At 38.5% G+C, this 23,826-nt stretch overlaps 1 protein-coding gene across 6 annotated transcripts in view; it reads left to right on the top strand.

Annotated features, from left to right (window-relative positions):
• The window catches only part of LOC128699777 (uncharacterized), an 86,808-nt gene that overhangs the window by 44,493 nt on the left and 18,489 nt on the right, over positions 1-23,826 (top strand). For all 6 annotated transcript variants that reach the window (XM_070102290.1, XM_070102284.1, XM_070102286.1 and 3 more), the window contains exons 5-6: positions 737-852; positions 15,154-15,281. In XM_070102290.1, coding sequence (XP_069958391.1) covers positions 737-852; positions 15,154-15,281 — 244 coding nt within the window. The remainder of the gene's footprint in view (positions 1-736; positions 853-15,153; positions 15,282-23,826) is intronic.

The raw sequence follows: 23,826 nt of genomic DNA, 5'->3' as shown, positions 1-23,826 counted from the left end.
CAAGAATGAACTACATGAACAAAAATGAGTACATAAGTATATGCATAAATATATATTTGTGTGTTAATTGTAAATAATGATCATTTTATGGAATTATTTAAAGGTTAGGTGTAATGTAGATGTAGATTGTAACATTTCCCTGATCATACTATTAGTACTGTACTTTTTTCTATTATACACCTGTAGGAAAATAATTCCTAGGTAGTAGGTTGGTAGACAGCAACTGCCCAGGAGGTACTACTGTCCTGCCAAGTGAATGTAAAATGAAAGCCTGTAATTGTTTTATATGATGGTAGGATTGCAGGTGTCTTTTTTCTGTCTCATAAACATGCAAGATTTCAGGTACATCTTGCTACTTCTATTTACACTTAGGTCACACTACACATGCATGTACAAGCATATATATACACACCCCTCTGGGTTTTCTTCTATTTTCTTACTAGTTCATGTTCTTGTGTATTTCCTCTGATCTCCATGGGGAAGTGGAACAGAATTTTTCCTCTGTAAGCCATGCATGTCATAAGAGGCGACTAAAGTGCTGGGAGCAAGGGGCCAGTAACCCCTTATCCTTTATACATTAATAAAGTTAAAAAGAGAAACTTTTGTTTTTCTTTTATGGGTCACCTTGCCTCAGTGGGATATGGCCAGTTTGTTGAAAGAAGAAAATGGAAGATAATTGTATTGGTTTTAGCGTAAGCAGATTACATTGTGTTACTGTCGTTTTTTTTCTCACTAGGTTCTTCATTGAAAGTTCACTTGTGCAGCATCGAGAAAGACGCAGTGTGTGGATCAGTTTGGAGTGTGGACCATGTGATGCCAAGCTGACATTTTACAACCGCTGTGCCCTCAAAGGTACTATGTACTTTCTTGGTTTACTATGAAGAGAAGTGCATAAGTTCAAATAAAAATGGATTTTCAAAACTTTTATTGATAAAGTAAACAAGTAATGCTGGATAAATTCCATATCTCATTGTCCGTGCCTTAGTACTGTGGGTTTGGTCACTGTCAGTGCCATAGTATGTGTACTATGCCATGAGCTTAGCTCGTTCAGATAAGCTGTGAGCGGTAAATATGGGCCTAGATATGAGAGAATGGATCTGTGCAGTTAGTGTGCACCATGTAAAAAAAATCCTGCAGCATGCATTGCACGAGAAAAAACTGTGACAGTGTATTTGGTTTAAAACATCAGCTTTGTGGTGTATTTTCGTATGGTTTTAATGGTTTTATTCTTGGTTTCTTGGTCTCGTTTGATAGAATGAGAGATATATTACAGAAATAGTGATGATTTTAATTGGTTTCAGGACTGAAAATAGCTGGAAATTGAGCTCAATCTAGCAGAAATGTTCTGTTTTTGCTCATATTCAAGAGTAAACAAATCATGTCACTTGTTCAATACATGTCCATCTGGTTAATCTAGCATGCATTCATGAATGCCCTGATATTGTACAATTATTACAATATTGCATAATGGTAAATCTTCAATTTTTTTGTGTGAATAAAAATTCTTTGTGTGAATAAAAAATAAAAATGGAATTCATGTGTAAAACCTGGGAGTGTAACTAGTAAACAGTGGAAATGTTATTTTAGTGCTAGGAATGCCTGCAATTGTTTATTCTGGACCCTGTTATGAAATTGGAATATTTTAAATTTGTGTGAAATTGGCCAAATTACCAATTTCTGATTATTTTATTTGGTAGTTGAAATAGATGATTGGGCGGTTTCTTGTGCTCAGTTGATAAATTGGAGGAAATACTAGTGAAATAGCTAAGAATTTGGCCTAAAATAGGACTCAAAGTGGACAAAATTTCTGATGCATAAATATCACTGTTATAGCAAAATTCACGAAAGTATAATTTTGTCAGTTTTCCATCAGATTTTTTATTTTTTGTTTTGTTTTATTACCTTCAGAAAAAGATTCTCTACCATTTCATAAGTTTTTTTTTTTTTGTAAATTTTGTGACCCTGAGAGCAAGTTTGAGAGCAGGGGTTGCGACCCTGAAAGGGTTAAAGTAGTACAGTGTTTTTATGTAGATAGTGAGGCTAACAGTAGGGAATTTAGGAGAGATGGGATTGTAAAAGAAGTGAATTCTAGGGTGTTGGGGATGGTGTAAATTAAAAGATTATGAATCTGATACATAGTGGGTGATATAACAATTGCTCTTTGCTGCTGACATAATTTTAGTGGGAGATTCTGAAAATAAGTTGCAAAGGCTGGTGAAGGAATTTGGAAGAGGTATGTTAAAAAGGGAAATCAAAAGTAAACATTGAAAAGAACAAGATAAGGAGAGAAAAAAAAAATTGCAGGAAATGAATGACTGGATGTCAGACTGGAGGGAGGGCGTATAGAGGAAATGAATACAGGTAGGCCCCGCTTTACAGCGTTTTGCTAATGCAATGGTTTTAAGTTATACCCATTATTCATTAATTCAGACTTCCTACAATAAAAATATTAACCACTCACTATTAGCTAAGGAAATTTTTTTTATGTAAGTAATTTATGTACTATATATGCATTTTTTAGGCCTAGCTCTATTGCATACTTAAATTATGATAATGTAACCATATTATCAGGCTTTTATATTACAGTGGTCCCTCAATAATCATCCATAATCCGTTCCTGGAAGTGGGACTATTATCGAAATGGACGATTTTCGAATCAATTTTCCCCATAAGAAATAATGTAAATCCAATTAATTCGTTCCAGACACCCAGAAGTATCAACAAATTTTTTTTTTTTTACCTAAAAGATAGATTTACATGCACAAAAGAATGAACATTCAACATGACAGTTACCTTTATTGAAGGCTGTTGTTGATGAATGGAAGACAGGGAGGAGGAAAGAGGGAAGAGAGGTTATTTGGAAGGGGAATCCCCCTCCATAAGGACTCTAGGGCACTAATTAAATGTATAAATGAACATTGGTAACAGGGGTAGTTGATGAGTGGAACGGTCTGCCTAGTAGGGTGATCGAAGCTAAAACATTGGGTAGTTTCAAATTTAGGTTGGATAAATACACGAGTGAGAGGGGTTGGATTTGAGTCGGACTTGCACCTGAGCTTATTGCTTGGGTAGCATTTGTTCTGTTAGTGGGTTGGATTTGTGAAGGACCGGCCTAATATGGGCTAACAGGCTTATTGCAGTGTTCCTCCTTTCCAATGTTCTAAAAGCTATGGCTTGGGTAGTTTCAAATTTAGGTTGGATAAATACACGAGTGAGAGGGGTTGGGCATCTCACTGACAAAGAGAATGAAATGTGCTCGATTTTAAATAATTATTTTCTCTCGGTTTTTACACAGGAAGACACTAATAATATTCCGGTAATTAATTTTTATAGTGGATCAGAAGATAAATTATGTAACATCACAGTCACTAGTGAAATGGTTGTGAAGCAGATAGACAGACTGAAGCAAAATAAGTCACCGGGTCCTGATGAGGTTTTTTCAAGGGTTCTAAAGGAATGCAAAATGGAAGTCTGTGAACCATTAACTAATATTTTTAATTTATCTCTTCAAACAGGTGCAGTGTCTGATATGTGGAAGATGGCTAATGTAATTCCTATTTTTAAAACAGGGGACAAGTCGTTACCGTCAAATTACCGCCCAATAAGCCTGACCTCAATTGTAGGCAAATTACTAGAGTCAATTATAGCTGAGATTATAAGAAGCCATCTCGATAAGCATAGCTTGATTAATGATACTCAGCATGGATTCACAAGAGGCCGGTCTTGTCTAACTAATTTATTAACTTTCTTCAGTAAAGCTTTTGAGGCTGTTGACCACGATAAAGAATTTGATATTATTTACTTAGATTTTAGTAAGGCATTTGATAGAGTTCTGCACCAAAGGCTGTTGAAGAAAGTAGCAGCTCATGGCATTGGGGGAAGGGTGCTCTCGTGGATCGAATCATGGCTCACAGACAGGAAGCAAAGAGTGTCCATAAATGGGGTTAAATCCGAGTGGGGATCAGTAACAAGTGGCGTTCCACAGGGATCAGTCTTGGGCCCGTTGTTGTTTATAATATATATCAATGATCTTGATGAAGGAATTACTAGTGATTTGAGCAAATTCGCCGATGACACGAAGATAGGTAGGATAATTGATTCAAACGTAGATGTTAGGGAACTTCAGGAGGATTTAGACAAACTCTACTCTTGGTCAGAAAAGTGGCAGATGCAGTTCAATGTAGATAAATGCAAGGTTCTGAAGCTCGGGAGTGTCCATAACCCTAGCACTTATAAGTTAAATAATGTAGAACTTAACCATACAGATTGCGAAAAGGACTTGGGGGTTATGGTAAGCAGCAACCTTAAACCAAGACAGCAATGCCTAAGCGTACGTAATAAGGCAAATAGATTACTGGGATTTATATCAAGAAGTGTAAGCAACAGAAGTCCAGAGGTCATACTGCAGCTTTATACATCATTAGTAAGGCCTCACCTAGATTATGCAGCTCAATTCTGGTCTCCATATTACAGAATGGACATAAATTCGTTAGAAAACATTCAGCGTAGGATGACTAAATTAATACATAGCATTAGAAATCTTCCTTATGAAGAAAGATTGAAGACTCTTAAGTTACATTCACTTGTTAGACGAAGAATGAGGGGAGACCTGATCGAAGTGTATAAGTGGAAGATAGGTATTAATAAAGGGGATATTAACAAGGTCTTGAGGATATCTCTCCAAGAGAGAACCCGCAGTAATGGATTTAAATTAGATAAGTTTAGATTTAGAAAGGACATAGGAAAGTATTGGTTTGGAAATAGGGTAGTAGATGAGTGGAACAGTCTACCTAGTTGGGTTATTGAGGCTAGGACTTTGGGTAGTTTCAAATTTAGGTTGGATAAATACATGAGTGGGATGGGTTGGATTTGAGTGGGACTTGCACATCAGAGCTTATTTCTTGGGTAGCATTGAAAATTGGGTAGGTCAAATGTTTGTTAGTGGGATGAATTGTAAAGGACCTGCCTAGTATGGGCCAACAGGCCTGCTGCAGTGTTCCTCCTTTCTTATGTTCTTATGTTCTTATTTGAGTCGGACTTGCACCTGAGCTTATTGCTTGGGTAGCATTTGTTCTGTTAGTGGGTTGGATTTGTGAAGGACCAACCTAGTATGGGCCAGCAGGCCTGTTGCAGTGTTCCTACTTTCTTAAGTTCTTATTTAGCATCACACTTACCAGTAGGGTGATCGAGGCTAGGACCTTGGGTAGCTTTAAGAAGAGATTGGACAAACATACAAGTTGGAGGAGCTGAGTTTGATTTGTGTCATTGGGTACGGGAGTAAATTCTTGGGTAGCTTTGGGTGGAGGTCATTTTGATAAGGACCTGCCTTGTATGGGCCAGTAGACCTGCAGTGTTCTTCCATTGTTATGGTGAACATCAAAATGGTATACAATACCGACAGGTTGTTAGGTAAGACACATATGCACCAGTTAGACAACTTTATTCTGAAACGTTTCACCTGCACAGTAGGCTTCTTCAGTCGAATACAGAAAGTAGGCAGGAACAGTAGAGATGTGAAGACGATGTAATCAGTCCATCACCCTTGAAGTCGTAGAGATAGTTCCTGACTATGGAACTGAACTTCTCCAGGCTGAGGGACTGACAACCTCAAATTCTACGACTTCAAGGGTGATGGACTGATTACATCGTCTTCACATCTCTACTGTTCCTGCCTACTTTCTGTAGGTTGTCGAAGTTGATTTCAGGTCTGAAGAAGCAGTGTCTACTGTTAGGTACCGACAAGGTAACACATATGCAACAGTTAGGTATCTTTATTTCGAAACGTTTCGCCTACACTGTAGGCTTCTTCAGTCGAGTACAGAAAAGTTGATAGAAGCAGAAGAGACTTGAAGACGATGTAATCAGTCCATCACCCTGGACTGATTACATCGTCTTCAAGTCTCTTCTGCTTCTATCAACTTTTCTGTACTCGACTGAAGAAGCCTACAGTGTAGGCGAAACGTTTCGAAATAAAGATACCTAACTGTTGCATATGTGTCTTGCCTAACAACATTGTTATGTTCTTATTGGCTATTTGTTTGTGTGAGGGAGGGATGGCAAGTTTATTGTTGGAGAATATGACACTAATATCAACTCTATGGCTTATTTATCTATCACAATTCAACTAATATGACATAATAAACAATATTAATAACATAGAAACATGGAATATACTCTAGAATGAATAAAGTAAGTCATTACGTATGTCACGAGAGGTGTTGTATTGTGTTGTTGTTGGGTATATAAGGGCCACTGAGTGTAAGCCATCCATAATGGTGGTGAAGCAGCAGCTGAGTCGGCGGTGGTTTTTGTAGCCCTATATAACTCCAACAACATTGGAGGAGTTGGTAGAATCACTGAATCACTAAAGAAGGAACCCACTACCACCGTCACTACGACCTTCTACCACTATTACAACTGTTACCACCATCACTGCTACCTTCTACCACCATCACTACTACTGTCTACCACCATCACTACTACCTTCTACCACCATCACTACTACCTTCTACCACCATTACTACCTTCTACCACCATCACTACTACCTTCTACCACCATCACTACTACCTTCTACCACCATCACTACCTTCTACCACCATCACTACTACCTTCTACCACCATCACTACTACCTTCTACCACCATCACTACTACCTTCTACCACCATCACTACCACCAAAGAAAGCCTCTAGTGCCAGCCCTTTGGTAAAGAATGTGAGAAACACATAATTTATGAAAAAGTTTGTAGAAAAATACAAAGATGGTGGTGGTAGAGTGGAAGCAGTTGTGATAGTGGTTGATGAACATAAAGGAGGATCACTGCAGCAGGCCTGTTGGCCCATGCTCGGCAGTCCTTTACAATTCATCCCACTAACGAAACATTTTCCCAACTCAGTCCTCAATGCTACCCAAGAAATAAGCTCTGATAACTCTATCCACTCATTTGGGACTTGCAAATGAGCAGATAGAGTCATCAGAGCTTATTTCTTGGGTAGCATTGAGGACTGGGTTGGGAAAATGTTTCGTTAGTGGGATGAATTGTAAAGGACCTGCCGAGCATGGGCCAACAGGCCTGCTGCAGTGATCCTCCTTTCTTATGTTCATCAACCACTATCACAACTGCTTCCACTCTACCACCACCATCTTTGTATTTTTCTACAAACTTTTTCATAAATTATGTGTTTCTCACATTCTTTACCAAAGGGCTGGCACTAGAAGCTTTATTTGGAGCCATGGTAGCTTATTTAGCACTTGCAAGCACTAAAATCAATGGAATATCATGAAATATTTCGTAGGAGCATGTGAGGGGACCGTCACTCACTGGTAAACAATGGCACACTGGCTGGGAAGGAAAGGCCGAGGCGGCTCAGAGCGTGAGTACGCGTCCGGGACGAAGGACTATTAGGACTATTAGCGAGTTACCGGACCATTTGCGAGCCAATATTTTGACGAAAAAACAGGACTATTTCCAAAATGGACGACTTTCAGGCCGGACGATTATTGAGGGACCACTGTAATTTGAAAGGGTAAAAAGTTCTGTGTTTCACTTTACAGCAATTTTTTCTTTACAGCAATAGCTGTCCCCAAACCTGCTGAATAAGTGGGGTCCTCCTGTATTTATATGTAGGAACTCAGCAGATAGGTGTATGAAAGACAAGGCGAGGCATAGAATAGATGAGGGGTAAACATTTGGTAGGTGGTGTGTTGAGGTGTCTTTGGAAAGAAAAAAGCCTATTTAGAGAGGCTAAAAATGGGAATACATTGGAACCTCGGTACTTGAACTTAATTTGTTCCAGAAGGCTGTTCGAGTGCCAATCTGTTCGAGCACTGAACGAATTTTTCCCTTAAGGAATAATGTAAATTAGATTAATCCATTTCAGACCCCCAAAAATAAGTACGCTTACCAAAGCATTGTAACAAAAAGTTTACAAGCCTTGCATGCATAAATCTAAAATAGAAAAAAACTAAACACAATGCTTGTCTATCCGAGCTATAAACAAACAAAGGCTTCACTTTTAACCCTTTGAGGGTCGACAGGCCCTCTCCGAGACTTGTTCTCAGGGTCGGCCAAATTTCAAAAAAAAAAATTATTTTTTCTTATGAAAAGATAGAGAATCTTTTCCCGATCATAATGACACCAAAAGTATGAAATTTGATGGAAAACTTACTGAATTATGCCCTCGCGAAGTTAGCGGTCTTGACGATGTTTACGCATCGGTGATTTTGCCCACTTTGAGCTCTATTTTTGGCCAATTCCAATGTACTAGTCGACAAAAATCAAAACTTTTTCGCTAGAACTCTATTTTTTGTATTGAATGAGTACAAGAAACCACCCATTTACCAATTTCAACTATCCAATAAAGTGGTCAGAATTTAGCAATTTTGCCAATTTCACACAAATTTCAAAAGATGCCAATTTCTGAATAGGGTCCAGAATAAACAAGAAAGACATTCCTGGCACTAAAATAACAAGTTCTCTGTTCTATAGTCACATCCTCAGGCCCCTCTTATATTTTTTTGTCTTTCCACTTTCAATTTTTATTCTTACAAAAAATAGAAGATTTACTATTATGCAGACTACTGCATTAGTGTAGAAATGGTATAAATAATATCAGCGCACTTGTGGAAGAATATCAGACTCACCAGTTGACGTGTATTGGACGCTTGGCATGATTTGTTTACTTTTGAACTTTGGTAAAAATTGAACATTTCTGCTAATTTGAGCTCAATTTCAAGGTACTTTTCATTGTAAAACCAGTCAAAATCATCTCAATTTCTGTAATATGTCTTCCACTCTATAAAATGAGACTAAGGAAACTAGAATACACCAATAAACACCATACGAAAATACAGTGCAAAGTCGCTGTTTTTCCAAAAACACTTTCAAAGTTTTTCTTTTCTCATTATGCACTGTGTGCTGCAGGATTTTTTTTATACTTCGCACACTGACCACATAGACCCATTCTTTCATATGTAGGCCCACCAGCTGTCTCTCACTAGATTTGAGGGCGCTAGAATTTAGGCGTACTAGTACATCAAAAACCCTGGGTCCTAAGCCATACTAGAACGGCCGAAACCCCCAAAGGGTTAAAGGGCGGCTGACACTCTATGCACACCTGTGGCTCACGGTTTATTTTTGTATGCTATTTATGGTTGTATTCTCATTTTCTTGGCCTCATTTGATAGAATGAAAGATATATTACAGAAATAGATATGAATTTTAATGGTGTACTGACTAAAAGTATCTTGAAATTGAGCTCAAAATAGTGGAAATGTTCAATTTTTGCTGATGTTCAAGAGTAAACAAATTATGTCATGCCTCCAATACACATCAACTGGTGAGTCTAGTATTTATTTTATTTATTTATTTAGAAATTTTAGCATACAAACAGAGGTACAAAAAATACAGGTAAGAGCAGCATGCCAAAGCCACATATATGCATAGCATTACGGGCTGGCTTAAAATTAACTTAAGATTAACTAAGCAATGATGAAATCAGTGATAAGACATTATTGTAAACAGATAATTATAAAATACAAATGAGTATTACAAAGACAGGTCCTATGGTTGCATGCATTGCTGTACATTCAGTAGAATGGAGTATTCTGTTAGGTAGTGTATTTAAAAAAAATAACAAAGTTAGGTTTAACATTTGTGTGATATAATTGTGAGTAACATTTAGGATATACAATTTATATGGTTCAGTTATTCAGTATTTATTTGGTTTTGAGTGAGTAAGTGAACTTTGAGAAGAGACTTGAATTTATAAACAGGTAGTGTTTCTTTTATATTTACAGGTAATGAATTCCAGATTTTAGGGCCTTTTATGTGCATTGAGTTTTTGCATAGTGTGAGATGGACACGAGGAACATCAAAGAGTGATCTGTGCCTTGTGTTATGGTCATGTGTTCTGTTGAGGTTGGCAAGGAGATGTTTGAGGGGAGGGTTAATATCAGAGTTAAGTGTTCTATGTATGAAATAAGTGCAATAATAAGTATGGATGTTTTGTATGGTGAGTAGGTTGAGTGTTTTGAATATTGGTGGAGTGTGCTGCCTGTAGTGAGAATTTGTTATCATTCTAACTGCAGCCTTTTGTTGGGTAATTAGTGGTCTGAGATGGTTAGTTGTTGTTGAGCCCCATGCACAAATTCCATAGGTGAGATAGGGGTAAATAAGAGAGTGATAAAGGACTGTGGAACATAGTACCGTATCTTCGATAGTATGCCTACAGTCTTGGAAATTTTCTTAGAAATTTGTTGTATATGTGTATGAAATTTGAGTCTATTATCGAGGTGGATTCCTAAGAATTTTCCCTCTGTTAGCTTTGTGATAGGTGATCCGTTTATCGTTATGTTAAGAGGTACATCTGTAGCTCTGCTACCAAACTGAATGAAGTAGGTTTTGTCAATGTTTAGTGTAAGTTTGTTAGTCCTCATCCAGGTAGATATTTTCTGTAATTCGGTGTTTACAGTATTGGCTAGCGTGACTGGGCTCGGGTGAGAGAAGACGTATGTGGTGTCATCTGCAAAAAGTGTGGGTTTGAGTAATTGCGAAGCATTTGGTAGGTCATTTATGTATAGGAGAAAGAGAAGAGGGCCAAGGACACTTCCCTGTGGGACACCAACTGTAATTGGTTGTGCGGAAGAGCTTGCCCCATTTGCGTACACATATTGGCTTCTGTTGCTGAGGTAAGACTTGAGGTAGTTGAGGGAGTGCCCTCTAATACCATAGTGTGACAATTTTACGTGGAGCAAGTCGTGGTCAACTGTATCAAAAGCTTTACGTAAGTCAATGAAGATCCCCAGTGGGACTTCTTTTTTCTCTGTTGCAGTGTATATATGTTCTAGCATGTGTATAATAGCATCATTAGTATTTTTATTAGGCCTGAATCCAAATTGGCAGGGGTTGAGAATGTTATGGGAGATGAGGTAGGAGTGGATTCGTTTATGAATTAATTTTTTGAAGATTTTTGAGAGAGGGTGTAAATTGGATATTGGCCTATAGTTATTCAACTCTGTTTGGTCTCCTCCTTTATGGATCGGGGTGACCCTTGCTATTTTGAGAACTGTAGGGAAGGTGGAGGATTCAATGGATTTGTTAAAGAGTGTTGCAATGATTGGTGATAGTACTTGTGACGCTTTTTTGTATATAAAGGGTGGTAAGGTATTTAAATCTCCTGCCTTGTTTTTCAGTGCGTTGATAATAAGGGAGACTTCGTATGGGTTAGTCGGAGCTAGGAACAGTGTGTTCGGGTAGTTGCCAGTGAGGTAGTCATTTGGTGGGGTATCTGAGCTTGGGATATTATTGGCAAGGTTTTGACCTATAGTGGAGAAGAAATCATTGAGTCTGTTTGCTGTTTCTGTTGGTGGGAGTTGGGGTTCATCTGATTTTGCTAATTTTATTTCGCTATGTCGTGATATCTTTTTTGTTCCCAGAATTTCTGATAGGGTCTTCCAGGTCTTTTTTATATCACCTCGTAAGTTGGATAATCTGTTCTCATAATACAATTTTTTTGCCCTTCTTATCAGGCTGGTTAGGATTGACGAGTAACGTTTTGTTTGGTCTCTGGTTATGTGACCCATTCTGTACTGTTTTTCATATCGGTGTTTTGTATTTATGGATTTGAGAATACTGGGTGTTAGCCAGGGACTGTTCAGTCTCTTAGCTGACATCTGTTTAGTTTTTTTAGGGCAGTGCTTGTTATAAAGGTATTGGGTCTTTTTTAGAAAATTATTAAAACATTCGTCAATATCTGTATAGATTTCTAGCTCAGTGTGCCAGTCAATGTTTGTTACTGCTGTTGTGAAGTTATTAATGGCTGCCTCATTGTGAAGTCTGAAGGTGACTTTAGTAGTGTCTTGGGGTATTTTACCAAGAGTTGTTATGAGGAAAGTAGGGTAGTGGTCTGTGGTATTATCTGTAATTATGCTTTTACAAATGCTGTGTTATTATATCTTTACCATTTTTACAATAATGCAGTAGTCTGCATAACAGTAAATCTTCTATTTGTTGTGTGAATAAAAATTCAAAATGGAAAGCAAGTGTAATATAAGAGGGGCCCAAAGTGAGAGGAGCTGTAGGAGAGAGAGGGAGAGGCCAGCAGAAGGAGCATTCAGTATCTGATAAGTTGTCTTGATAGCTGGATACTAGTTTTGGTGCGAATACGTTTTGTAAATACACTAACATAAGTAATAAAGGTTATCTCTCTATCACATTTATTCCAACTTGATATAAGAAACATGATAAATAACCTAGAAACACAACAAAGATGCCAGAATTAATAGTCATTGTTTGGAGAGGTGGAAGCATTGTTTACATCAGGGCAAATACGCTTAGATCACGTTTATCTTAGCAAAAGGCTCAAAAATAGTGCGATTTTTCCCTGATACAGTGGTACCTCAGGATACGAACAGCTCAAATTGCGAACAATTATGCAAGTGTATTTATGTAAGTGCTTTTGCACTTTTATTTTTGGGGGTCTGAAACGGATTAATCTAATTTACATTATTCCTTATGGGAACAAATTCGTTCGGTATCGGCACTCGAACAGCCTTCTGGAACGAAATAAATTCGTATCCTGAGGTACCACTGTATTTTTTCCTGGGTCCTATGCTATGCGTGCGTTTTCCTGGATTATCTCAGAAGTAAGATATTGACCTATTTCTTGATGTGGCACTGTTAACCCTTTCAGGGTTTCCGATGTATTAGTACAGCTTACACACCAGGGTTATTGACATATTAGAACGCCTAAATTCTAGCGCCTTCAAATCTAGCGAGAGAAAGCTGGTAGGCCTACATATGAAAGAATGGGTCTATGTGGTCAGTGTGCGCAGTATAAAAAATCCTGCAGCACACAGTGCGTAATGAGAAAAAAAAACTTTGACCGTATTTTTGGATTAAAACAGCGACTTTGCACTGTATTTTTGTATGGTATTTATGGTTGTATTCTAGTTTTCCTGGTCTCATTTTATAGAATGGAAGACATATTACAGAAATTGAGATGATTTTGATGGGTTTCACAAAGAAAAGTACCTTGAAATTGAGCTCAAATTAGCAGAAATGTCCGATTTTTACCAAAGTTCAAAAGTATACAAATCATGCCAAGCGTCCAGTACACATCAACTGTTGAGTCTAATATTCTTTCACAAGTGTGCTGATATTATTTATACCATTTCTACACTAATGCAGTTGTCTGCATAACAGTAAATCTCCTATTTTATGTGAGAATAAAAATTCAAAGTGGAAAGGAAAAGAAATGTAAGAGGGGCCCTGGGGACGTGACTAACGAACAGAGGAAATGTTATTTTAGTGCCAGGAATGTCTTTCTTGTTTATTCTGGATCCTATTTGGAAATTGGCATCTTCTGAAATTTGTGTGAAATTGGCAAAATTGCCAATTTCTAACCACTTTATTGGATAGTTGAAATTGGTAAATGGGTGGTTTCTTGTACTCATTCGATAGAAAAAATGGAGTTCTAGTGAAATAAATATGATTATTGTTGATTAGTACACAGGAATGGGCGAAATCGCCAATGCGTAAACATCGTCAAGACCGCTAACTTCGCGAGAGCATAATTCCATAAGTTTTCCATCAAATTTCATACTTTTGGTGTCAATATGATCAGGAAAAGATTTTCTATCATTTCACAAGAAAGAATAATTTTTTTTTTTTTCCGAAAAATTTTCAACCCTGAGAACGAGTTTAAGAGAGGGCCTCTCGACCCTGAAAGGGTTAATAATGAATGGATTGAAATGAATGTTTTACACAGGTTGCAAGATCAGACACGCAGGCACTATTATATTTTGCTATGAGTTTTTTTTCATCTCTGTTGTGACTCTAACCTATTTTGTTTTTGATTGGCTGTTATCAGTAATTGTCTTAGGCCCCATGGTGACTTATTTACACAAATAATAGAAAAAATAAAATCCAAAGAGACACGAAATAGTTTACAGCAAATTTCAGCGGAGTTTTGCACTGAGCGACAGCTGTGGGGAGACTGACACATGTTCTGGCAGGTCGTGTTTGTTTGGTTAAGTGCTGAGCAAGCGGTCAACTTCCAAGCAATTTTTTTTTTTACTGAACAAAGTGTTCGAGCATCGAATTGTTCGAGTAGGGAGCTGTTCAAGTACCGAGGTTTCATTGTATATCATAGTGTCAACACTTTTATATGGGTGTGAAGCATGGGCTTTAAATGTTGCAGGAAAGAGGAGGCTAGAGGTAGTGGAGATGTCATGTTTGAGAGCAATGTGCGGTGTGAATATTATTCAGAGAAGTTGGAACATGTTAATAAAGTCAGAGTGGGGTTACCAAAGGTATGATTTAGAAGGCTGAGGTGGTGGTGTTGAAGTTGTGTAGGCATTTAGAGAGAATGGAGTTAGAGATAAAGTTTTGTTCAGATTTTTAACCCCTTGAGGGTTAGCCACCCAGGATAACCCAAGAAAGGCAGTGCATCATCGAGGGACTTCCGTCTTATTTCCATTGGGATCCTCAAGCTTGTCCCCCAGGATGCGACCTGCACCTGTCACCTAATACCCAGGTACCTACTTCCTTGCTGGGTGAATGGGACAACAGGTGTAAGGAAATGCACCCAATGTTTCCACCCTTGCCGGGGATTGAACTTTGGACACTCGGCGTGTGAAGCGAGTGTTGCCTACCAGGCCACAGGCCACCTTTAAGGGGACAGGATGATCAAGAGGGTGAGGAAAGGAAGGGTAAGGGTCAATCCAAGAAGGGTTGGAGGGAGGGAAGGGGGTAAAGAAGGTTTTGAGTGCTAGGGTTTTGAGCATCCAACAGGCATGTGTGAGTTTGTTTGAGCGAATAGAGATAAATGGTTTTTATGACTTGATGTGCTGTTAATGTGAGAGCAAGGTAACATTTATGAAGGAATTCATATGAGTCCTAGAGGAGGGAAATACAACATTTGCATTCTGAAAGAAGGGTGGGGATGCTCCAGTTCAGAGGGTTATTTGAATTGTGATGTTTGCACAATTCTGTCAAGGCAGCTATTGAATGAGTGTTTGCAATTTTTGTTCTGTTCTTGGGTCACCCTATACCTTGGTGAGAGAGAACTTATGTGTTAAAAAAATGTTAACATTTATGAATGACAAAGTAGAATTCTGAATGCATTCAAACTTATATGTTATATCTTGATAGATCATCTACGTAACCACTTGATGCAAGGGGAGGAAGTTGATGAAGAAACTGTGGAGGTGCGATCTCTTCCACTTCAGCTTACGCGACTCCTTCAGCCCATCCTCGTACCTGTTCCAAAATCCCTAAGGGTAGGTTTGAAGTGTAATAATAGATGCAATAGTTAAAAAAAGGCACCTGCATTAAATTGTACTGTATATTGTTGGCTTTACGATTTTAATTGATGCAGTAATTTCATTTGTGAGTGACAGACATGCAAGACATTTACAGTGGAACCCTGGTTTTTGTCTTTAATCCGTTCCAGAAGGTCAGCCGAAAACCAATTTGTACGAAAACTGAAGTAATATTTCCCAAAAGAAATAATGTAAATACAATTAATCTGTTCCAGACACCCAAAAATATTAACAAAAAATAAATTTTATAGAAAATAACTTTAGTGTTGCAGCTCTTCAGTAGTTAGCTCTTCTGTGTAGTCATCCACCAACTTTGCCACATCCTGGCCACTCACATCCAACCCCATGAACTTCCCCAAAGCCACAATAGATTCCACAACAGGCATAGGGTTTTCAAGTTTACACTAACTTAAATTAAGTTAGTAATAGAACTAGACATTAAAAAACACAATAAAAAGTAAAATACATACACAGTACAGTGGACCCCCGCATAGCGAACGCCTTGCATAGCGAACATTCCGCATAGCGAACGCTTTGATCGCTAAAATTTTGCCCCGCATAGTAGACAAAAACCCGCTCAGCGAACTTCGTCCGAGACGCGTCCAATGTGCGGCCTCAGCCAGCCTCACATGTGCCGCCTGTCCCATTGTTTACCAGCTAGCCTCCGCGGTAACATTCAAGCATACACTCGGAATATTTCGTATTATTACAGTGTTTTCGGTTCTGTTTGTTGAAAATAAGTGACCATGGGCCCCAAGAAAGCTTCTAGTGCCAACCCTGTGGTAAAAAGGGTGAGAATTAGTATGGAAATTAAGAAAGATTTTGAAGGGTTTGGGGCTAACCCTGAGAAGCCTATGCCAGTTGTGGAATCCATTGTGCCTACTTCAAAAATTAAGGAAATGTGTGCACAGTGGGTTGAACTGCAAACCTTTATGGATGAAAATCACCCTGACACAGCTGTTGCAAGGCGTGCTGGTGACTATTTCAATGACAATGTTATGGCCCATTTTAGACAAATCGTAAAGGAACGGGAGGTACAGAGCTCTATGGACAGAAAGAAGTCCAGTGACTCTGAAGCTGGTCCTAGTGGCATTAAAAGAAGAAGGGAAGTAACCCCGGAAAAGGACTTGCCTCCTCAAGTGTTAATGGAAGGGGATTCCCCTTCTAAACACTAACACTCTCTCTCCCCTCCTCCCATCCCATCAATCATCACCAGATCTTCAATAAAAGTAAGTGTCATGTAATTGTGCATGCCTTTTTCAGTTTGTGTGTACTAAAATTAACATTTTTTTGTGGTAAAAAAAATTTTTTTTCATACTTTTGGGTGTCTTGCATGGATTAATTTTATTTCCATTATTTCTTATGGGGAAAATTAATTCGCATAGCGAACATTTCGCATAACGACCAGCCCTCTTGCACGGATTAAGTTCGCTATGCGGGGGTCCACTGTACATTCATTACTTACCTTAAAATATTTGTAGTCTTAATGTAGGGCAAGAGGTGAGTAGTACTAATTTGTAGGAAGTCAGGTGTTGGTAGCCGGTAGATGTAGCCCACCTGGGCTACATATCTACACCTACCTACATAGCTACACGATATTTAATGAGGCCCAGAGCTATATTATTACCATCGACATACCATGTTCACTGAGTTTAATCGTTTCTGACAACTACCTTTAGATACCATCATAAACAAAGGGTGAAGTAATGAATAATTCATGTCAAGAATTGTAAACAAAAGCATTATGTATTAACCCTTTCAGGGTCCGTCCCGTAGATCTACGGCTTTACGTTCAGGGTCCAAACCGTAGATCTACGCCATGAGCTCAGCTCACTCTGATAAACTGTGAGTGGTACATTTGGGCCTAGATATGAGAGAATACATCTATGTGGTATGTGTGCACCACATAAAACAGATCCTGCAGCACACTGTGTATAATGAGAGAAAAAAATGAAATCATGATTTTTCGATTAAAACAGCAACTTTGCAGTGTTTTTTCGTATGTTTTTTATAGTTGTATTTGCGATTTCTTGGTCTCATTTGATAGAATGGAAGACATATTACAGAAATAGAGATGATTTTGATTGGTTTTAGCACTGGAAATGGCTTGAAACTGAGCTCAAAGTAGCAGAAATGTTAAATTTTTGCCGATATTCAAGAGTAAACAAACGACCTCACACGTCTAATACACGTCAGCTGGTGGGTCTAATATACATTCACAAATATGGTGATGATATTTATACAATTATTACAGTATTGCATAACAGTAAATCTTCTATTTTTTGGTGTGAATAAAAATTCATTATGTGAATAAAAAATCAAAATGGAATTTATTTGTAAAGCCTCAAAACATAACTAATGAACAGAGGAAATGTTAGTTTAGTGCCAGGAATGCCTACATTGTTCATTCTGGACCCTATTTTGAAATTGGAATATTTTGAACTTTGTGTTAAATTGGCCAAATTAACAATTTCCGATCACTTTATTTTGTAGTTGAAACAGTTGACTTGGCGATTTCTTGTGCTCAATCGATAAAATAGAAGTAATACTAGTGAAATAGCTAAGAATTTGGAGAGCATAATTTCGTCAATTTTCCACCAAATTTCGTACTTTTTGTTTTATTACCTTCACAAAAAGATTCTCTACGATTTCATAAGAAAAAATAACAAATTTTTTTTTTGAAAATTCTTGGACACTGGTGCGTGACTCCAGATTTGGGCCTTGGACCCTGAAAGGGTTAAGGGGGGTGACTGGGCCAACGCAGATTCATACACGTTTTCTTTGGTGTTGGACCAGAGAAAACATAATGTTTTCCCTCCACCCAACTACCACCCCTCCTATGTAATACGTTTCTTATATAATTTTGAAGAAAATATCCTAGATGGATTAATGAAAATGTCTATACTAACGTAAAATAAAACATTTAATGTGCCCAAGAGTGAACATTATTACGTACAATGGACCCTCGGTTTTCACGTTTAATCTGTTCCAGGGCGATCGGCAAAAACGGAAACCGTTTTCCCCATAAAAAATAATGTAAATCAATTAATCCGTTCTAGACACCCAGAAGTATTAACAAAAAATTTTTTTTTACCTTAAAGATAGATTTCTTCTTTCTTTCAACAAACCGGCCGTATCCCACCAAGGCAGGGTGGCCCTAAAGGGAAAACAAAAGTTTATCCTTTTACATTTAGTAATATATACAGGAGAAGAGGTTACTAGCCCCTTGCTCCCTACATTTTAGTAGCCTCTTAGAACACGCATGGCTTACGGAGGAAGAATTCTGTTCCACTGCCCCATGGAGATAAGAGGAAATAAACAAGAATAAGAACTAGAAAGAAAATAGAAGAAAACCCAGAGGGGAGTGTATATATGTGAGATATAAGCGACTATTGGCAGAAAGGTGGGCTAGTGCAGAGATGAGTAGTGGGGGGGGCATTGAAGAGGGTTGGAATAGTTTTAAAAATGCAGTATTAGAATGTGGGGCAGAAGTTTGTGGTTATAGGAGGGTGGGGGCAGGAGGAAAGAGGAGTGATTGGTGGAATGATGAAGTAAAGGGTGTGATAAAAGAGAAAAAGGTAGCTTATGAGAGGTTTTTACAAAGCAGAAGTGTTATAAGAAGAGCAGAGTATATGGAGAGTAAAAGAAAGGTAAAGAGAGTGGTGAGAGAGTGCAAAAGGAGAGCAGATGATAGAGTGGGAGAGGCACTGTCAAGAAATTTTAATGAAAATAAGAAAAAAATTTGGAGTGAGTTAAACAAGTTAAGAAAGCCTAGGGAAAGTAAGGATTTGTCAGTTAAAAACAGAGTAGGGGAGTTAGTAGATGGGGAGATGGAGGTATTAGGTAGATGGCGAGAATATTTTGAGGAACTTTTAAATGTTAAGGAAGAAAGAGAGGCAGTAATTTCATGCACTGGTCAGGGAGGTATACCATCTTTTAGGAGTGAAGAAGAGCAGAATGTAAGTGTGGGGGAGGTACGTGAGGCATTACGTAGAATGAAAGGGGGTAAAGCAGCTGGAACTGATGAGATCATGACAGAAATGTTAAAAGCAGGGAGGGATATAGTGTTGGAGTGGTTGGTACTTTTGTTTAATAAATGTATGAAAGAGGGGAAGGTACCTAGGGATTGGCAGAGAGCATGTATAGTCCCTTTATATAAAGGGAATGGGGACAAAAGAGACTGTAAAAATTATAGAGGAATAAGTTTACTGAGTATACCAGGAAAAGTGTACGGTAGGGTTATAATTGAAAGAATTAGAGGTAAGACAGAATGTAGGATTGCGGATGAGCAAGGAGGTTTCAGAGTGGGTAGGGGATGTGTAGATCAAGTGTTTACATTGAAGCATATATGTGAACAGTATTTAGATAAAGGTTGGGAAGTTTTTATTGCATTTATGGATTTAGAAAAGGCATATGATAGAGTGGATAGAGGAGCAATGTGGCAGATGTTGCAAGTATATGGAATAGGTGGTAAGTTATTAAATGCTGTAAAGAGTTTTTATGAGGATAGTGAGGTTCAGGTTAGGGTGTGTAGAAGAGAGGGAGACTACTTCCCGGTAAAAGTAGGTCTTAGACAGGGATGTGTAATGTCACCATGGTTGTTTAATATTTTTATAGATGGGGTTGTAAAGGAAGTAAATGCTAGGGTGTTCGGGAGAGGGGTGGGATTAAATTTTGGGGAATCAAATTCAAAATGGGAATTGACACAGTTACTTTTTGCTGATGATACTGTGCTTATGGGAGATTCTAAAGAAAAATTGCAAAGGTTAGTGGATGAGTTTGGGAATGTGTGTAAAGGTAGAAAGTTGAAAGTGAACATAGAAAAGAGTAAGGTGATGAGGGTATCAAATGATTTAGATAAAGAAAAATTGGATATCAAATTGGGGAGGAGGAGTATGGAAGAAGTGAATGTTTTCAGATACTTGGGAGTTGACGTGTCGGCGGATGGATTTATGAAGGATGAGGTTAATCATAGAATTGATGAGGGAAAAAAGGTGAGTGGTGCGTTGAGGTATATGTGGAGTCAAAAAACGTTATCTATGGAGGCAAAGAAGGGAATGTATGAAAGTATAGTAGTACCAACACTCTTATATGGGTGTGAAGCTTGGGTGGTAAATGCAGCAGCGAGGAGACGGTTGGAGGCAGTGGAGATGTCCTGTCTAAGGGCTATGTGTGGTGTAAATATTATGCAGAAAATTTGGAGTGTGGAAATTAGGAGAAGGTGTGGAGTTAATAAAAGCATTAGTCAGAGGGCAGAAGAGGGGTTGTTGAGGTGGTTTGGTCATTTAGAGAGAATGGATCAAAGTAGAATGACATGGAAAGTATATAAATCTATAGGGGAAGGAAGGAGGGGTAGGGGTCGTCCTCAAAAGGGTTGGAGAGAGGGGGTAAAGGAGGTTTTGTGGGCAAGGGGCTTGGACTTCCAGCAAGCGTGCATGAGCGTGTTAGATAGGAGTGAATGGAGACGAATGGTACTTGGGACCTGACGATCTGTTGGAGTGTGAGCAGGGTAATATTTAGTGAAGGGATTCAGGGAAACCGGTTATTTTCATATAGTCAGACTTGAGTCCTGGAAATGGGAAGTACAATGCCTGCACTTTAACCCTTTCAGGGTCCAAGGCCCAAATCTCGAGTCACGCACCAGTGTCCAAGAATTTTCCAAAAAAAAAATTTGTTATTTTTTCTTATGAAATCGTAGAGAATCTTTTTGTGAAGGTAATAAAACAAAAAGTACGAAATTTGGTAAAAAATTGACGAAATTATGCTCTCGCGAATTTTGATGTGTCAGCGATATTTACGAATCGGCGATTTTGCCGACTTTGACTCCCATTTTAGGCCAATTACATTATTCCAATCAACCAAATTCTTAGCTATTTCACTAGTATTACTTCTATTCTATCGATTGAGCACAAGAAATCGCCAAGTCAACTGTTTCAACTACAAAATAAAGTGATCGGAAATTGTTAATTTGGCCAATTTAACACAAAGTTCAAAATATTTCAATTTCAAAATAGGGTCCAGAATGAACAATGTAGGCATTCCTGGCACTAAACTAACATTTCCTCTGTTCATTAGTTATGTTTTGAGGCTTTACAAATAAATTCCATTTTGATTTTTTATTCACATAATGAATTTTTATTCACACCAAAAAATAGAAGATTTACTGTTATGCAATACTGTAATAATTGTATAAATATCATCACCATATTTGTGAATGTATATTAGACCCACCAGCTGAAGTGTATTAGACGTGTGAGGTCGTTTGTTTACTCTTGAATATCGGCAAAAATTTAACATTTCTGCTACTTTGAGCTCAGTTTCAAGCCATTTCCAGTGCTAAAACCAATCAAAATCATCTCTATTTCTGTAATATGTCTTCCATTCTATCAAATGAGACCAAGAAATCGCAAATACAACTATAAAAAACATACGAAAAAACACTGCAAAGTTGCTGTTTTAATCGAAAAATCATGATTTCATTTTTTTTCTCTCATTATACACAGTGTGCTGCAGGATCTGTTTTATGTGGTGCACACATACCACATAGATGTATTCTCTCATATCTAGGCCCAAATGTACCACTCACAGTTTATCAGAGTGAGCTGAGCTCATAGCGTAGATCTACGGTTTGGACCCTGAACGTAAAGCCGTAGATCTACGGGACGGACCCTGAAAGGGTTAAAGGAGGGGTTTGGGATATTGGCAGTTTGGAGGGATATGTTGTGTATCTTTATATATGTATGCTTCTAAACTGTTGTATTCTGAGCACCTCTGCAAAAACAGTGATAATGTGTGTGTGGTGAAAGTGTTGAATGATGATGAAAGCATTTTCTTTTTGGGGATTTTCTTTCTTTTTTGGGTCACCCTGCCTCGGTGGGAGACGGCCGACTTTTTGAAAAAAAAAAAAAACATGTATGTATAGTGTGACCTAAGTGTAAGTAAAAGTAGCAAGACGTACCTGAAATCTTGCATGTTTATGAGACAGAAAAAAGGACACCAGCAATCCTACCATCACGTAAAACAATTATAGGCTTTCGTTTCACACTCATTTGGCAGGATGGTAGTACCCCCCTGGGTGGTTGCTGTCTACCAACCTTCTACCTACAAAAGATAGATTTACATGCACAAAAGAATGAACATTCAACATGACACTTTCCTTTATTGATGGTTATTGTTGATGGATGGAAGACAGGGAGGAGGGGAGAGGGAAGAGGTTATTCTTTGGAAAGGAAATCCCCCTCCATAAGGACTCTAGGTACCAAGTCGTTATCCGGGGTCACTTCCCTCCTTTGTTTTTTAATGCCACTAGGACCAGCTTGAGAGTCACTGGACCCCTCTCGCACAAAATATTTGTCCAGATAGGTCTGTTTCTGGCATCTCTCTAAGATTTGCCTAAAATGGGACATGGCATTGTCATTTTAAAAGTTGCAGCACGGATTGCAACAGCTTTCTCAGGGTGATGTTCCTCCACAAATGAATGCACTTTAGTTCACATTGCACAAATCTCCTTAATCTTTGAAGAAGGCACCTTCTTCCATCTCTCTTCCTCCTCCTCTGAAGCAATTTCCTGAGGTATGGTCTGTTGCTGCAGCTCATCGGTGGTTAGCTCTTCATTGTGGTCCTCCACCAACTCTTCCACATTCTGGTCACTCACATCCAACCCCATGGAATTCCCCAATGCCACAATTGATTGCACAACTGGTGTAGGGTTGACAGGGTCAGCCTCACACCCTTCTAAATCCTTCTTTTGGACACAATCTGGCCACAGTTTTCCCCAAGCAGAATTCATCATCCTGGAAGTCACTCCCTGCCAAACCTTATCTATATATATAAGGCTTATGCAGTGGAAGATATTAAAGTGATTCTACCAGAACTCTCTTAGGGCCAATTCAGAGTTTGAGGTTATGTCAAAGCACCTTTGAAACATTGCTTTGGTGTACAGTTTTTTGAAGTTTGCAATGATCTGCTGGTTCATGGGCTGGATGAGAGGAGTGGTGTTAGGAGGCAAGAACTTCACTGTTACAAAACTGAATTCCATAGACAATTGGTCTTCCAAGTCTGGAGGATGAGGAGGAGCTTTGTCCATAAACAGGAGGCACGGGAGTAGCAATTTATTATTCCGGAGGCATTTCTTCACAGTCGGGCCAAACACTTCATTGAACCATTCCAGGAAAATTTCCCTAGTGACCCATGCCCTACTGTTAGCCTTCCACATCACACACAGTTTACTTTTGACAACACTTTTTCTTGAACACTAGGATTTTCAGAGTGATACACCAGTAAACGCTTCACTTTGAAATCCCCACTAGCATTACCACACAACAAGAGAGTTAGCCTGTCTTTCATAGGCTTGTGCCCTGGGTGTGCCTTTTCCTCCTGTGTGATGTAGGACCTCTTTGGCATTTTCTTCCAAAACAGGCCTGTTTTGTCACAATTGAACACTTGTTGGGGTTGGAATTTTTCAACCTCTACATAACCTTTGAATTCTCGCACAAATTTTTCA

The sequence above is a fragment of the Cherax quadricarinatus genome, chromosome 81 (assembly GCF_038502225.1).
Source record: "Cherax quadricarinatus isolate ZL_2023a chromosome 81, ASM3850222v1, whole genome shotgun sequence".
NCBI lineage: Eukaryota > Metazoa > Arthropoda > Malacostraca > Decapoda > Parastacidae > Cherax > Cherax quadricarinatus.
This window is presented reverse-complemented; position numbering and strand designations above follow the sequence as displayed.